Here is a 17,324-nt window from a genome sequence, read left to right as displayed (position 1 = left end):
GACAAAATCTCACACAGAAGCATACACATACACATTGACAAAAAGAGGAAAAGGGGAAAAAATCATAAATCTTGCTCTTAAAGTCCACCTCCTCAGTGTGGGATGATTCATTGTTTAAAGGAGGGAAGGGAAGAAAAGAAAGAAAGAAAGAAAGAGAAAGAAAGGAAGCAAGGAAGGGAGGAAAGATCTCTGGGGTCCGCGGTTTTAGCCGCAGCTCGTGCCCGTCTCTGGAGCTCCTTTAAGGAGCGCTCTTAATCCCCTCTCCTCGCGCACCAGGAAATAAAGAGGTAAGAAAAAGTCTCTTGCCTCTTCGGCAGGTACAGAGTTTTCCCCGGACTCCCTCCCGGCCAGCTGTGGCGCACTAACCCCTGCAGGCTGTGTTCACGCCGCCAACCCCAGTCCTCTCCCTGTGCTCTGAACAAAGCCCGAGCCTCAGCTCGCAGCCCCGCCCGCCCCGGCGGGTGAGCAGACAAGCCTCTCGGGCTGGTGAATGCCGGTCGGCACCGATCCTCTGTGCGGGAATCTACCCGCTTTGCCCTCCGCACGCCTGTTGCTTTGCTCTCCTCCGCCGCTCTGAAGCTTTCCCCCTCCGCCACCCGCAGTCTCCGCCCACGGAGGGGCTTCCTAGTGTGTGGAAACCCTTTCTCCTTTACAGCTCCCTCCCACTGGTGCAGGTCCCGTCCCTATTCTTTTGTCTCTGTTTTTTCTTTTTTCTTTTGCCGTACCCAGGTACGTGGGGGAGTTTCTTGCCTTTTGGGAGGTCTGAGGTCTTCTGCCAGCGTTCAATAAGTGTTCTGTAGGAGTTGTTCCACGTGTAGATGTATTTCTAGTGTATCTGTGGGGAGGAAGGTGATCTCCGCGTCTTACTCTTCCGCCATCTTCCGCTCGTCCCTGATACTGGTTTTATTCGCACAAAGCCAGGCGAAATGGAGACCATAAATTGCGTATAAATATAATTATGTGGAGAATTTGTTCGTGGGCTTTATGGTGCTGATGGAGTTATGTCGTGCAGAAAACTCTCAATATATGGTCATTTATTGATAGCAGTCCTAAGAATCATTGCTTATCTATCCTGGATCTGATACAGTGTATCAAATACAGAAAGTGGTATCTGCAGCATATTCCTAAGAACAATCTGCTCAAATATCGGAGTGCTTATAGGCAATTTCAGTAAAGTGAGTGTATTAGTTTTCAGTTGGTGTGTAAGTACTTACTAGCTTATTATCTCACGGTTTCTGTAGTTTAAAAGACTAGGCACGGCATACCTGGTTTCTCTGCCTTAGGTCTCACTGGACTGAAATCAAGGTGTTGGTCTCACCTGGGGCTCAAGATCCTCCTACAAGCAGAACTTGTAGCTGTTGGCAGAACTCATTTTCTTGTGGTTGTAGGACAGTGGTCCCGCTTTCCTGCGGGTTGTCAGCCAGTGACTACTCTCAGCCTTTAGAGCCTGCCCCCCATTTCTGTGCCGTGTGGCCCCCATAGGAAGATCACAGCATGAAATGTTGGCTTTCTTCCAGGCTAGCCAGATCACACCTCTGACTTTCTCTTCTGCGGCCAAGTAGAGAAAATGCTCTGCTTTTAAAGAACTCACCTAAGGGGCTTCCTTGGTGGTGCAGTGGTTGAGAATCTGCCTGCCAGTGCAGGGGACACGGGTTCGAGCCCTGGTCTGGGAGGATCCCACATGCCGCAGAGCAACTGGGCCTGTGAGCCACAATTACTGAGCCTGCGCGTCTGGAGGCTGTGCTCTGCAACAAGAGAGGCCGCGACAGTGAGAAGCCCGCGCACCGTGATGAAGAGTGACCCCCGCTTGCCACAACTAGAGAAAGCCTGCGCACAGAAACGAAGGCCAACACCGCCATAAATAAATAAATAAAATTTTTTTAAAAAAAGAAAGAACTCACCTGATTAGGTCAGGCCCACCCAGGGTAATCGCCCATTTGCCATATCACATAATAGAATCATGAAGTGATATCTCAACATATTCACTCTCAAAGGGGAGGGGATTATTCAAAGGCTGGACATTGGGTGTCATTGTAGAATTCTGCCTATCACAATGAACTTGTAGTTTAAAAATACTTTTATGACAGCATTTTATGAATATATTGTTTATTATTTTTGTGTCAAGGTTGCTGGGTTTTTAAAATAAATTTATTTTTATTTTATTTATTTTTGGCTGTGTTCAGTCTTCATTGCTGTGCACAGGCTTTCTCCAGTTGCAGCAAGGGGGGCTACTCTTCATTGCAGTGTGTGCACTTTGCATTGTGGTGGCTTCTCTCAGTAGTTGGGGCTCTTGGGCTCTGGAGCGCAGGCTCAGTAGTTGTGGCACACTGTCTTAGTTGCTCCGCGACATGTGGGATCTTCCTGGACCAGGGTTCAAACCCGTGTCCCCTGTGTTGGCAGGCAGATTCTTAACCACTGAGCCACCAGGGAAGTCCCTGATTGGCTCCTTTGTTTTTTCTTTTTCTCAGCCATACTTTATAGTTTCTGTGTACAGATATTGCACATATTTTGTCAGATTTATCAGTAAATATTTTAAATTGTTTGAAGCTGTTGTAAATTGTGTTTTTAAAATTTCTGATTGTTGTTAGTACCTGGAAATACAAATGATTTTTGTATATTGATCTTATATCTTGTACCCTTGATAAACTTACTAATTCTAGTGCTTTTTTTGGGGGGGTAGATTTCATTGGATTTTCAACAGAGATGATAATGTCTTCTGTGAATAAAGTTGGTTTTATTTCTTCCTTTCCAATGTAGATTTTTTTTTTTCTTTTTTCTTGCCTTGTGGCATTGCCTGGAACTTGTAATACAATGTTGAGTCAACATAATGAGAGCGGACATCCTTGATTTATTTCTGTACTTAGGAGAAAGGCATTCATTTTAACAGTTACTGTGGGTTTAGAATCCAGGGCGCCTTAGCTGGGTGCCTGTGGCTCAGCGTGTTGTATGAGGTTCCAGTCAAGCAGGAGGCTGGGGCTGTGGTTGCATTTGAAGGCTCAACTCTTGTGGTTGTTTGCAGTCCTCAGTCCTTCCATAAATGTGCCTCTCCACAGAGCTGCCTCCTAACATGGCAGTTGGCTTTGCCTTGGGATAGTGATCTAAGAGAAGGGGAATATGACTGAGAGTGTACCAGCACAGAAACCACAGTTTTTTAAATCATCTTTTCTCAGAAGTGATAGCCCATGATTTCTGCTGTATTCTGTTTATTGGATATAAGTCAACAAATACAACCCAAACTCAAGATCTGTGTACTAAGTAAGAATGTGAGTATCTGGAAGTGGCTATCACTGGGAGCCATTTTAGAGATTGCCTGACATTGTATACTAGAATGGTGAATTACACATTTTAGAGTGTTAAGCCAACCCTGCATTCCTGGAATTAATACTACTTTTTCATTATTTATTATCCTTTTTATATATTATTGGATTCAACTTTTTAAAAATTGCCAATAAGTTTTGCATCTTTATTCATGAGAGAAATTGATCTGTAGTTTTCTTCTAATGCTTTTGTCTGGTTTTGGTGTTGGAATGATGCTGGCTTCATATAGTGAGTGGGGAAGTATCCCCTTCTCTTTAATATTTTCGAAGCATTTCTGTGGAATTGATGTTATTTTTTCCCTTAAATGTTTGGTTTACTTCACCAGTAATGTTGTCTGGCCCTGGCATTTTCTTTGTGATAACATTTTTGGTTACACTTTTAATTTCTTTAATAGACATAGGTAGACATAGGACTATTCAACTTATCTATTTATTCTCAAGTGAGCTTGGGTTGTTTTCATCTTTCACAGAATTTGCTTCATCTTAGTTGCTGAACTTATTGGCATAAAGTTGTTGATGATATCTGTAGAATCTGTAGTGATGTCATCTCTCTGATACCTGTTATTGGCAATATAAGTTCTTTACCTTTCTGCTCTTATCAGTCTGGCTAGAGGAGTATCCATTTTTTTTTTTTATCTTCTCTGAAAACTAGCTTTCAGTTTCATTGATTTTCTTTATTATTTTTCGTTTCCTATTTCATTTATTTTCATAATGATACTTTTTTAATCATTTTAATTCTCTGCTTATTTTAGGTTTTAATTTCCCTTCTCTTTCTACGAGTATTTTAAGGTGTAATCTTATTGATTTGAATTTTTTTCCACTATATGCATTTACCATTATAAGTTTTTCTACAGCTAAAGTACTATTTAAGCTGTATCTGCCATTTTGATATTCTAACTATTTTCATTTAGTTCAAGATACTTTCTAATTCCCCTTTTGTTTAGTTTCCAAATATTTGCTGTCTTACTTATCTTTTAAAGTACTTTTTTCCCTCTGGCTCCCTTTTAAGATATTCTCTTTATCACTGGTTTTAAGCAACTTGATTTTGATGTGCCTACATGTTATTTTCTTTGTATTTCTTGTGTTTAGGGTTCATTGACTCCTCAGATTCATGTGTTTATATTTTACAGTTATAATTCAGTTGCCTCAGTGGTGTGGGTGGTTTTGTATCCATATCACATCTGCTGCCTCTTGCTTTCACATCTGTAAGAGAAACACGTGAACTCTTGAGTGAAAATTGAGTGAAACACGTCAGTGTATCTAATCTTGTGATAAATTGTTAGTTTTTGATCATGACTAGAGGACTCTGCCTTAAGTCTTTTAAAGATATCTTCAGCAATTTTGTGGTATGCTAAAAGGTGTGATGATAGCCTTCTTATTTGATTTAATTAAAATGCAACCTATGCTTAGTAGTTGAGACGCACTCATAGGACAGAGTTGATGCTTAATATTTAATTAAAATTTTTTGTTTGTTTCAAAAACTTAAAAGACCTTAATTTATTATACATACTTTCCCACTTTAGTATTTTCAAAAATTACGTTGTCAGACATGTTAATTATACAATTCAAACAATATAGGGGTATGTAAAAAATAAGTGATCTTACCCTTTATCCGTTCAGTTCTACATATCTGGCGGTATCTTATGTTAACACTTTGGTGTGTTTCCTTCTATACCTTTCTGTGTGCTCATACATACACATACAAATATCTATATCTATGTCTGTATGTATATTTGTATCTATATCTATCCATACACATACATTTCTTTCTGATATGGAATCATCTTATACATATTACTCAGACACTTCATATGTTTACTTTAACAATATGGGGTTTTCTTAGATACTTTGTTTTCCTGCCTTCTTAAATAAGGATGTGGAAACTTTTCACAAGAAGAAAAAAAAAACTTTAAAAGCATTTTCAGAGTTGTCTTTTCTCTAAACAGCATAATAAAGTTACCTAGCTTTACAGGCAAGCTAGAGGCCATAAAATTACTTAAAAAGAAAAACAAAGTCTCCAGAATACAGGGAGAATGAAAGAGTTAGAACGTAAAGTGGAAAACAAGGAGCAAAAGTCAAAGAGATTAAAATAAAATGAGAGAGGAGGGCAGACTATGCAGTAAGAGAATGAATGAAGTTGAGAAGGAAATCGGAGTTTAGTGGAGTAATATGAACAAAATAAAGTGAGAGAGTGGCATGGACATATATACACTACCAAATGTGAAACCGATAGCTAGTGGGAAACAGCCGCGTAGCACAGGCAGATCAGCTCGGTGCTTTGTGACCACCTAGAGGGGTGGGATAGGGAGGATGGGAGGGAGACACACGAGGGAGGGGATATGGGGATATATGTATACGTATAGCGGATTCACTTTGTTATACAGCAGAAACTAGCACACCATTGTAAAGCAATGATACTCCAATAAAGATGTTAAAAAAAAAAGGAAAAAAGAATAAACATTGTTTTCAACTTTTACTATCTCTACCTTTTAGCCTTTTCATATGCTCCATTCTAGTTTGGAGATGAAATCAAGATTGGGATAGATTTTAAACATGTATTCAAGCATTAAAGTGTTGACGAACATAATGACTTTCTCTAGCTGTGTTAGCTGCTTCCATGGTGGCCCATCAGTTAAAATGCCCATCTGATTTAGTTCAGCTGTTTTTGTTTGTTTGTTTGTTTTAATTAAGGCAACTTATCCAACTTTTAATGATTCAGAAATAATCCCAGTTGCAGTCAGATGGTAAAATATGTGACAGAGTTCAAGAACCACCTTAGGGCACTAGCAGTAGAGACCTTAAGCTTCCTGTTTTAGGGATAGCAATTTTAGTGTCAGCCCTAAGTGAGTATAAGCAGAATGATTATGAGGAATTTTTCATATTGAGGTTTAAGCTAGTGTAGCTTTTAAATTGTGGCCTTTCGGGGTATTTCCTGGAATCAAAATTGGCATGCTTTCTAGGATAACAAATCAGCATGGTTAGTGATATTAAAGTTTCAGTGGAGAGGTTGAGTTTAATTTCTTTTTTTTCCCAGATATGTGTCACAAAGATGTCTACACGGAACTGCCCGGGAATGGACTCAGTGATCAAACCCCTGGACACAATTCCTGAGGATAAAAAAGTCAGGGTTCAGAGGACACAGAGCACTTTTGACCCATTTGAGAAACCAACTAATCAAGTTAAGAGGGTGCATTCTGAGAACAATGCTTGCATTAACTTTAAGGCCTCTTCCACTGGCAAAGAGTCTCCTAAAGTTCGGCGGCACTCCAGCCCCAGCTCGGTAAGTGCAGTCTTCTCACTTATCAGTGGGTGAACAGAACGAGTATCCCTCTTATAATAGTGGCATGCTGTGCAGGAAGACAGCAGGTGGCTTTATCAGTACATTATTATGCATTGTCTCCTTAGGTGGTTTAATGTTTTTGGAAGAAAGAGTGCAGGCATGCGCCAGTGCCAACTATATACAGACTCTTTATTCATAAGCACCCAACAAGCAAATGAGAAGTGATTCAACTTATTTTGGGAAAGATTATTTTCTTTCTAGTTGTTTCTAGTTAGAGGAATTTATAATTAAAAATCCTTTGCTATTTTGAACACCTGGAGAGGATGTTTGAACTTCACTGGGTTTGCGGGCAGTAAGGGTCGTTTTGAATTTGGCAGGTTCACAAAGAATTTCATTCCAGGCTACATGTTAGAATGTGTTCACTTGTCTTATTCCAGTTTGTTCTCATTGTCAATATTCTACAAATTACGAGCTAGACATTGAAACTGATCTTCTTAAAGAGAAATCCTTTTCATCACAGTGAAATTTTCTAAACCCAAACTATATCAAAGCAAGTCTTGCCTTTGGACCCAAGGAGGTATAAAGTTCTGAGGTGATTGCTGCTTTTTGACTGTAGAAGTTTTACTGAAACTCATATTTCCAAGACTGGCCTGCATTTAACATTGTAAAAAAAAAAACTTATGATCTTTTGAACTTAAGTAATTTTCTAATTTAACCCACACTTAAGAACTTCTTGACATAGATGGTCTAAGAGTTTAAAGGGTAAGTGAAGAATGCTAAGAGAATTTTGATTCTGTCATCTTGCTAAGAAACATATTCCATTTCACAAATTTTAAATATTAAATTCCATGAGGGCCAAAACAGAGCAAGAGATGTCAGCTGCTAGGAGAATATTGACAGTTTAATTCAGTTTAATTAAAGTGTATGATACCTCACAAATCTTGTGTCACATTTTTTGGTTAATGAATCGAAAATAAATTCGTTAATGCAACATTTGTGAGGAGAATTGATTATCTTGGCTTTCCCCAAATTGGCCCCTGTAATCTTGTCTATGATTGCAAGGTAGTGTCCATTTAGGTCACAGATACAGCACTAACTCCTGGGAGACTTTTAGATTTAGTATCATTTAGAAGAAATGAAAAGAATCATTGAAGAATAATTAAGCTTCTGTAATGGAAAGAGAATTACATATATTTTACTACATAGTTATCTTAGTATTATTATATGTCAGTCTACGTGATATATAGAAATTGGCACTTGAGATATTGCAACAAAGCATACTTATACTAAAAAATTATTCACTGTTTATGTGAAAATCAAATTTAGCTAGTTATCCTGTATTGTACTTGCAATCCTAGTTATTATCCAGTGGTACATTATTTCTTTTGTTACTCATATTGCTCCTGCTTTGGTCACTGGGAACTCTTTTAGCTTGGCCCCTGTGTCCTTTTGAGATGTCTTCATCCCTTTGTTTTTTGAACACTTTCTTACTTTCTTGTCCTACAAGTTGCTCTTGGCTTACACTGTGTTTTTCCGCCCCAGACCTAGAATCAGTCATTTCTCCAAAGATCCCTGTTTCCTTTGATTGAAGAATGGTATTTAGAAACTAAGATTGGGTGCTGGGTGTGCTTGCTGCTACTGGGGGTCATCAAGTCAGTGTGTACATCATAGTGTAAATAATAACAGTGGGATTTTTATACTTATTTTTAATGTTTAATAAGGAGTTAATTAAAATACTTGTCAAAGAAAGCTGAGACTTGTCTGACACGTTCTGTATTTCTCTCTGTATTTATTCATTTATTTTATACTGGAGTATAGGTGATTAACAATGTGTTAGTGTCAGGTATACAGCAAAGTGATTCAGTTATACATATACATGTATCTATTCTTTTTCAAATTCTTTTCCCATTTAGATTGTCAGATAATATTGAGCAGAGTTCCCTGTGCTATACAGTAGGTCCTTGTTGGTTATCCATTTTAAATATAGCAGTGTGTACACGTCAGATAGGAGAGGACTCAGGGAGCATGGCAGTGGCATAGGTTTAGAAACCCCTCATATAATTAGAGAGGGCAACTAGTGCAGTAAAACCAAAACCAATGGATAACATCAACAACAAATATAGGTGACGAGGTTTCTCCATGAACCTCAAACTAGGAGTGAGGGGAACAAACCATGAACAATTTTAAGAACCATGTGGTATCAGAAAGTGAGAGGGAGGAAGCTCAGGGAAGGCCAGGGGACTAGGGCCTACTCTCAGATCCAGGAAACCCCAAAATTGCCATCAGGTACATACTGGTGGCTCATTGGGCCATTCTTAGGACAGCAACAGCACCTGGGTGGGGACTTTGATGGCACCTGTGAGTGGATGAGTGCACGGATACCATGGGGTGTCTGCTGGTCTTCCTCCTGTGACTTCTCTAGAACATCAGATTGAAGCACCTTTTCAGGAAAAGCCTTGCACTGAGTAGAAAGTGCTGGAGTAGACTTCTGTGCAGGGAAGGTTCAGTAGGGCAAAAGGGAAAGAGAAAGTCCAGAAAGAAGTGTTGAAGTGAAACAAATGGGGAAAGCTCAGTGTGTGTGAGATTGTCATTTTTTTCTTTTTCAATTCATGAAACAGAGAAAAGAATTTCATTCCATAAAGCTAGAAAAGCTATCTTGGCCATATGCCTCTCAAATTACTGAAAAATTCATTTTACTTAAAAATAACCAATAGAAAAATTATTGGTTGAATCCCATACAAAACTATGAAAAAGAGAGAGAGAGAGTAACGAGTAGCATACCATCTCTACAGATAATGAAAGCAAGCTAGAGGGGGGCAAAATTATCGTTATTGCAGATTTATGATGATATATCTAGAAAAACCAAAAGAATCAGTGGAAATACTACAAACAGTGAGAGAAGTTAGCCAAATTGCAGGTTATAACATTAATATACAAAACCCAATAGATACCATTATAAAAACAAATAAGAATTAGTGTTGAAAACTGGCAAATAAATCAAATAACTAAGCATTTATTTTCAGTGATTTCTATATGCAATTCACCTCATGGTAATCTAGTCATTGATGAAGGGAAATTTCTCTTTTAGGAGTAATCCCACTAATAAATCAAGAAAGAATAATAGATTTAGGAATCACCATTTGACAACCCCTGAAGAATTAATACATCTAGGCAAAGATTATCAATACCTGCTAACATCCTCAAAAGAGGGACATCCAGAGGTTATGATGTCCTCATGGGAGTATGCAATAACCACCAATAGAATTAAGCCTGAATCTGAACAAGCCTCTAGATGTAACTACCTGAGTTACAGGGTACAAAGGAACACATCGAGACCGGATTTTCTCTGCTCTATTCCTATCCCCAAGTATGTTTACCCTACTTTTTGACTTTAATTTGTATACAGTATTTACAATCTTAAGATGATGTAAATACTGTTCTTAGTGAGATCACATAGTGTACTATGATTAACTTTCTTTCGTTGCAAAAATTTTTGATTTTCCTAGTTATAATTGCCTCTTCTTTTCATTTGTTCATAATTAATACAATTAATTAATAGAATTTTAATTGCAAATTGAGGCCTCAAACTATTTGATAAAACTAGAAAACTCCTCTGAAATAAATCAGAATCAGATAATCTGTCAGTTTTTCTTCCCCCTGAAATTTTCCTTGTGGTTCTCCATTGTCCTAATCCAATCTGGACTGGTTGATCTCCAAATTGCTGTCAGGAGACGTCCCTTTATTCCTCCAAAGCTGATGGACCAATCTAGTTTTTAGGATAGGTAAGCCTAGCTGCAGTTTGTTTCCTGAGATGACCAAGATGGGGCTCAGTGCCTTTTTTATGCTTCATTTTTGTTCAGTCTCACTGTTCATCCTGGTTTTCATTATGCTTGGTGTCCTAATTCTGAGCCTCTCAAGTTCAACCTCTTAAGAGAATAAACCTCTGCTGGGATCAGGGATAGGCAGACACCTGACTGGGAGAGTCTAGGGGAAAGGACCTGTTCCTTAAATCCACTAACTTATCATTTTGGTTTTAGCCCCTCCTTAAAGTTCAACTTCCAATTCTTGAGTGTTTCTGGGATTCTGAAGTATGAATTGACTTAGTTCTTACTGGTTTCTACCTTTAGTCATCATCCTTGTCAGTGACCTCCTGTCCATTTGTTTCCCATCTCAAAATTTTTGTTTGTATCTTGTCTTCAGTCTTCTCCTTATTCATTTTATTTGCCCTTCTGAGTTATAACTTAGTACTGTCATTTTAGTACAGATTGGTAAGGGGGAGAGATAAATACTTGTATTCAAGCCACCATGTTGAACTGGAAATGTCCACTGTTTCTCTCCTATTATATTAACTTCCTTTAGATCTTCTTTCCTGAGAGTTTCTTATTGGGTTTACCCTTTTCTGATCCAATCTGGGATGTCTGTCTTGTATATCAGGGCGCTTATATTATTTTGTGTGGAAAGTGCTTTGCTTTCTTTTCATTTTGGGAACTTTTGCTTCCATTCAGTATGCCTTGGAAAAAGGTCTTTGCTCTTTCCTGATCAAGCTGGAAATAGTTTCTTTTTCTCTTTTAGCATGATGCTACAGTATTCTGTTTTATTCTGAGTCCTTTCTGTCTACTGCCTTTTTGTTCTCTCCCCTATTTCAGTGACGGGGGAGGGGGGATTTTATTATACTCCTTTTCACGGAAAGACTATTTTCCTTTCGATTCCTCATTGGGCCGAAAATGGACGTGGTTACACTTCTTGTGCAACACCATTTTACATCCTGTCCAACAGTGTATGGGTTTGATCATTTCATACTCAATGGCATGAGAGTTTTATGACATAGGTTTTGTTATTTTTAAAGAGTTTTTAAAGGCTGATAAGCATCGAAGGAAACCCTTTACCTAAGGACAACCAGGATTAATGTTATAGCTTTATTTTATTGTTATTTATTTGAAAGTATTAGTTATCTTGAATAGGCTCCAAGAGTACAGTTGAGAAGGAAGGAGAAAATGAGTAGCAGTGTGGCAATCCAGCCCCTATTTTGGTGAGGAACTCAGGATAGTCATTCTTGTTTCTTGGAATACTGTGGTAGAAACTACTGTACAATATCACATCTTCCCAACTGTGTATACATCTCTCTGCTGTTCACATACTGGTCATGTCTATGTGAGGAGTCATGCCTCAAATCAAGGAATCAAGAGTGCCTTGGCCTCAGTGACCATCACAATCATCTGGACTTCCTGATTTTGTCCAGACGGTGGCACTTCAAAATTCAGGCAGAATGTAAAGAATGTGATTTTATTTAAATTGGTATATTTCAAGAGGTGTTTAACAGATCCTATTTGTTTCAGATGATTTTTGAGTGCCTACTCTTCCTGGGCCTAGTCCCTGGGTCATAATTAACACTGTCACTGACAGGACAGACTTTTGCTCCCCTTTTCCTACCATCTCCTCCAACTCAGCTGTGCCCTTCAACAGCGAAAACTATTGGCAGTGCTGTAGGAGAGTCTCGCCTGTCTTGCTGGCCCAATTTAGAAGGGATTTCACTGAGCTGTGCTTCAAGAGACCATATTTTCAGAAATTCAGGTTTAGATTAAGGTCCTCTATACATTCTGTAAATTTCTCCAAATTTACCTCTCTTCCTTACCAAAAAAAAATCTGCATCCCATGACAGTCAGGCTCAATTTGGAGAGAGAGGAGGATGGTGCAGACTTGAAAATGGGAGGCCCGCTTCAGTCCTCAGATGCTCATCTTTGGGGATCTCATTTTGGCATTGCCTCCTTCTTGTGGGGACTAGCACCTTGTCAGGTTGTTAGCATGTGTGGTGGTTGGGTCTCTCCCTCTATCTAGATCTAGATATATTTTGTAACCAAGTTATCCATCAACTATGAATTATCTCAGTGTGGCTGTGTCTAAAAGGGTTAGAAATGCAGGATGATAGAGCCTGTTGTGAAGATCAAAAGCAGAAGAAAAATTAGCCCAGGAAGGTTTGACTTCAAAAATCCTTGTTGTTTGATGAGGTCACATAGTTCTGACTGAATCCTTCCCACCTTACCCTCACACCCACTCTCACAATTTAGTATAATGTGATAGAGAAGTGGTTCTTACTTGTGGTTTTCCTACAATTCAGGGGGTCATCAACAATCTTAAGTAAGGGGTTATGTATGAAGGTTAAAGTAAATTTTCAATGAATTCAGTGTAAAACTGTTGACATTCTTATAACCATATCATGGTATCATTATAGTGAACACTGAGGTATACTCATGCAGTTTATAAAAATTGACTAAAAAACCCCATCCTTGTTTCTAGGAATGGGGTTTCAGTGGACGACAGACAAGCATGACTTAATAACTCCTCCATTTGGGTGGGAGTTAGGTCTCCATGGAAAGAGTCTGCCAATGTAGTAGTGGTAAAGAAAATATGTTCTCAATTCCAATCAACTTGGCTTGAATTGTAGCTCTGCCATTAGCTGTAGGATCTTAGATGAGTAACTTTACTTCTCCAGTCTTAAATTCTTCATGTTCAAATAGGAACACTAATAGAACCAACCTTAGGGTGGTGTTATAGGGATTAAACTTAGGTGATGTATTTAAAGTGATAAACTCAAAGCATGGAACACAGTAAACACTTGATATTAGCTGGTTGTTTTTGTTGATTGCACAAACAATGAATTGGAGCACGCCAGGAGCATCTCCTTCAGGGCAGGGTGACAAACACCATTCAGCTGGAATATTATCTTGGCTTTTTCATTATCCATGCCAATGTTCCCCTCCACTGGTCCAGACAATTGACAGTTCTCTGTACCTTTATTCTGTTAAAAAAAATATATTAACATTATCTCATTAAATTCTACATCTCCATGCAGTTAGTGTCTGTTAATAATTGCTGATTAGCCCTCTGTATTTCCATTTCTCTAAAGTGCTGTCTCAAACCTGCAGTCTAAGTAGGGAAGTGGTAAGCAGAGAATAGTGGCTCCTTAAAGCTGTTTCCCATCCATGCATGCACCTGACATCAAAGAGCCAAAGATAATGTTAGGGTTGACTGCCTGTTGGCTTGATCTAGCATCTTTAGTTAAATGTGATGATTTAATAAAGTTGCAAGAAAAAAGAAAGGCAAACCAAAGGCCTGAACTTTAATTATCAAACAAAATAGGACCTCTCCTTCTGAATTATTCTTAGTCATTTGATTGGAAGGATTTTATTATTGGCCTCTTTAAACACTTGGCATTTAGCTTCCTTATTTATATGCATAATAATTACAGATCAGAACATTTCTGTGTATTTAAAATAGGAGATGAACTTTACAAGAATCTAACTCTTAAAGCGCAGACTATCTCATAGACATGTCCTGTTCCATAGACCCATTCTTTCATTGACTAGAATAACTTTTAGAGAGGCATTACATGTGTGTGATTCTTCTTATTTTACAGATCTGTAACTTACAGTATATTTCCACAATGTGTACATATCAGTTTCAAAGGCAGATCACATTGACTGTTTTTCCACTAAATGAGACAAAATATTAATTTTCTGCCATCACATTGTTAATAGGATGTACTTTAACGATGGCAGTTAATACCTCCAAGTCATTCAGTTAGATGCCATTAGCATCTCTTTATTTTTCTAGTGGATAAATGGGATATATTCTGAAAAAGAGTATTATCCTTGCTTTTCTAATTTCCTCAATTCAGTTTCTTCAAGTAGTAATTTTAGTATGGTCTAAGTCTTAAAATGATTACATAAGCTTATATAAGGCAGTTTATGAAGAGTAAAATATATCATTTTTAGAAAATTATTTGTGCCTTTCCAGGAAGAGAAAATAATAACTTCCTAATCTATTACCAATTTTGTGTGATTGTGTCTTGTCCTTGCTCTAAATACGCATTAGCAGTTTATCTTCTAATAAGACTAAACAGGTCATTTTCTGCTGCTGCTTTTTTTCTTTAATTTAGATTGAATTTATTCTTAAAGGAGCACAAAAGCAAACAGACAGACTTCTCATTACGATTTTAAATAATTTAGAATGGAACTGTGAACACAATATTTTCCCCATTGAAGATCATTTTATACTGAAGTTTAATATAGGTTTAAAAATTTCTATTTAAAACTTGGGCTCAGGAGGGTGATGGTAAAGTGCGACATTCACAAGCTGTTTCTTGGTGATGAAAAATGCATGAGAACGTAACCCACACAGGACTAGTCAGGCTCTTTTGAATGTAGTTTTCCATTAAGTTTTACTTGATTCAACTCAACACATGGTTGGTACTTCACAAGTTTCTTGAAGAAAAGAATAGGTAGTCCATTGTCTATTAATTCCTTCCTACAGTGTCCCTTGTTGTTCTTTTTCTAGCTGCAGTTAAATGTCTAAAATCATAATACTTTCAACCTTTCTTCTCTTCTAGTATGTGCACATTTATTTAAATTTTTTTTATATATTGATTTAGCTGCATCCCATGGGTCTTAAAATGTCATGTCCTCAGTGCCACATATTTATTTATGAATTTTCAATTTTGATTTTCTTTTTAACCCATATGGCCAGACTATTTAGTTTTCCTTTTATTCTTAATTTTTAATTTATTGCATTGTGTTCAGAAAAAGTAACTTGGAATGTTTCTTCAGTTTTGAATATTGAGTTTTTTTTGGTGGCCTAATCTATGGCCATTTTTTGTGAATGTTTAATGTGTACTTGAAAAGAATATATATTAATATACGTATTAGGTTAAAATATTAATTCTACTATTCAAGCCCATATATCTCACTTATCGGTCATTTGCTTGCTCTGTTGATGTCTGAGTGATGTATGTCTGTCTCCCATTATCACTGTGGATTTGACAATTTCTCATTTTATTGCTACCAGCATTTGTTTCATACACCGCAAAACTATGTTGTTTGACTCATACTAGTTTGTGATTATTAAATTTCTTGGTGGATTTTAATGGTGGATTTTAATCTATTTGCTGTTTTGTAAATTCTGTCTTCTCTGCCATCAGTATTGCTATAATGCGTGATTTCGCAAAAATACTTTTTTTTGCTATATTTTCCCTTTTATTTTCAGATTTACTCTTTTAATTTTTTGGTCTCTTCTCAATAGCGCATTGCTAGATTTTCTTTGTCTTTCCAATCTGAGAACGTTATATTAATAGAGAAAATTTAAAATTTATATTTATTGTAAGCATTGATATATTTGGACTTAACTTCCTTATTTTATGGTTTTCTACTTTATATGCTTCCTTACTGAGTATGCCCCTTCTCTAACTCTCCCATTCCTTACCCTCTTCCCCCTTCTTCCTTGCACTTTTCTCTTCCATTCCTTCCCTCCTTAATTTGTTTGGGATTTGTACATCATATTTATTCTAGTAATTACCTTTTAAGTGTTAAGAAATACACTAAAATTTATGAATGTGGAGTTAATCAGTATCTGCAATCTGTCCTTAACAATCCAATAAATCCCAACATGCTTTTATTCTCTTTTACTACTGTTATTTGCCTTCCTGCACTTCACCCATCACTCCAACTACATCTTATATTGAGATAAAATGGAATTTTATATCTTTTTTTTCCTGTAGGTGGTAAAATTGCAACGTTTCCATCCCAAATGAGGAACTATCTTGAGTATTAGTAATCCAAAACGATTTTCCCTTTTCATTTTAAAAGTATTGCTTAGTTGTCTTTTTTTCAGCCATTGTTGTGTATAAAAATATTATGCTTGTTGAATAATTTTTCTGTTTAGATGTAACCTCTCCCTGGAGCTTTTTGGGAAAATTCTGTTCAACCATTGAACTTTTTCCTTTTTTCAGCTATGTACGTTCTTTTAGTCACTGGCCATACATGTTTTATTTCGCTGATGAAATATTTAATCTCTAAATCTCTGTTTCTTTTCAAAGGATGTAATATCTTCTTAAATCTCTAAGATACTGGCTATTGGGCTTCCCTGGTGGCGCAGTGGTTGAGAGTCCACCTGCCGAAGCAAGGGACACGGGTTCGTGCCCCGGTCCGGGAAGATCCCACATGCCGCGGAGCGGCTAGGCCCGTGAGCCATGGCCGCTGAGCCTGTGCGTCTGGAGCCTGTGCTCCACAATGGGAGAGGCCACAACAGTGAGAGGCCCATGTACCGCAAAAAAAAAAAAAAAAAAAGATACTGGTTATTTTTATTCAAAGTTATGATTACTTTTTCAGTGTCAACTTTCTTACCAGGGTTTAACTTATTTGCCCATTGAATTTTAAAATTAATTAATTAATTAATTTTGGCTGCGTTGGGTCTTCATTGCTGCACACTGGCTTTCTCTAGTTGCAGCAAGCAGGAGCTGCTCTTAGTTGCTGTGTGCAGGCTTCTCATTGTGGTGGCTTCGATTGTTGCGGAGCATGGGCTCTAGTCGCACAGGCTTCAGTAGTTGTGGTGCATGGGCTTGGTAGTTGTGGCTCGCGGGCTCTAGAACACATGCTCAGTTGTTGTGGCTCACGAGCTTAGTTGCTCGACGGCATGTGGGGTCCTCCCGGACCAGGGCTCAGACTTGTGTCCCCTGCATTGGCAGGCAGATTCTTAACGACGGCGCCACCAGGGAAGTCCCTGAATTTTTTTTTTTTTTTAATAGAGTATGGTTGCTTTACAATGTTGTGTTAGACTCCACTGCACAACAAAATGAATCAGCCATACACATAAAGATATCCCCTCCCTTTTGTACTTCCCTCCCATTTAGGTTACCACAGTGTGCTAGGTGAGTTCCCTGTGCTATACAGCATGTT

At 38.0% G+C, this 17,324-nt stretch overlaps 1 protein-coding gene across 1 annotated transcript in view; it reads left to right on the top strand.

The window, feature by feature from the left end:
• Positions 1-17,324, top strand: part of CDK14 (cyclin dependent kinase 14) — a 568,043-nt gene that overhangs the window by 136,505 nt on the left and 414,214 nt on the right. Inside the window, exon 3 of the mRNA XM_024765183.1 lies at positions 6,352-6,597. Coding sequence (XP_024620951.1) covers positions 6,352-6,597 — 246 coding nt within the window. The remainder of the gene's footprint in view (positions 1-6,351; positions 6,598-17,324) is intronic.

Source organism: Neophocaena asiaeorientalis, unplaced genomic scaffold (assembly GCF_003031525.2).
Source record: "Neophocaena asiaeorientalis asiaeorientalis breed wild unplaced genomic scaffold, Neophocaena_asiaeorientalis_V1.1 scaffold63, whole genome shotgun sequence".
NCBI lineage: Eukaryota > Metazoa > Chordata > Mammalia > Artiodactyla > Phocoenidae > Neophocaena > Neophocaena asiaeorientalis.
Note: the sequence above shows the minus strand (reverse complement) of the source record. Positions and strands in the feature narration are given on the sequence as shown.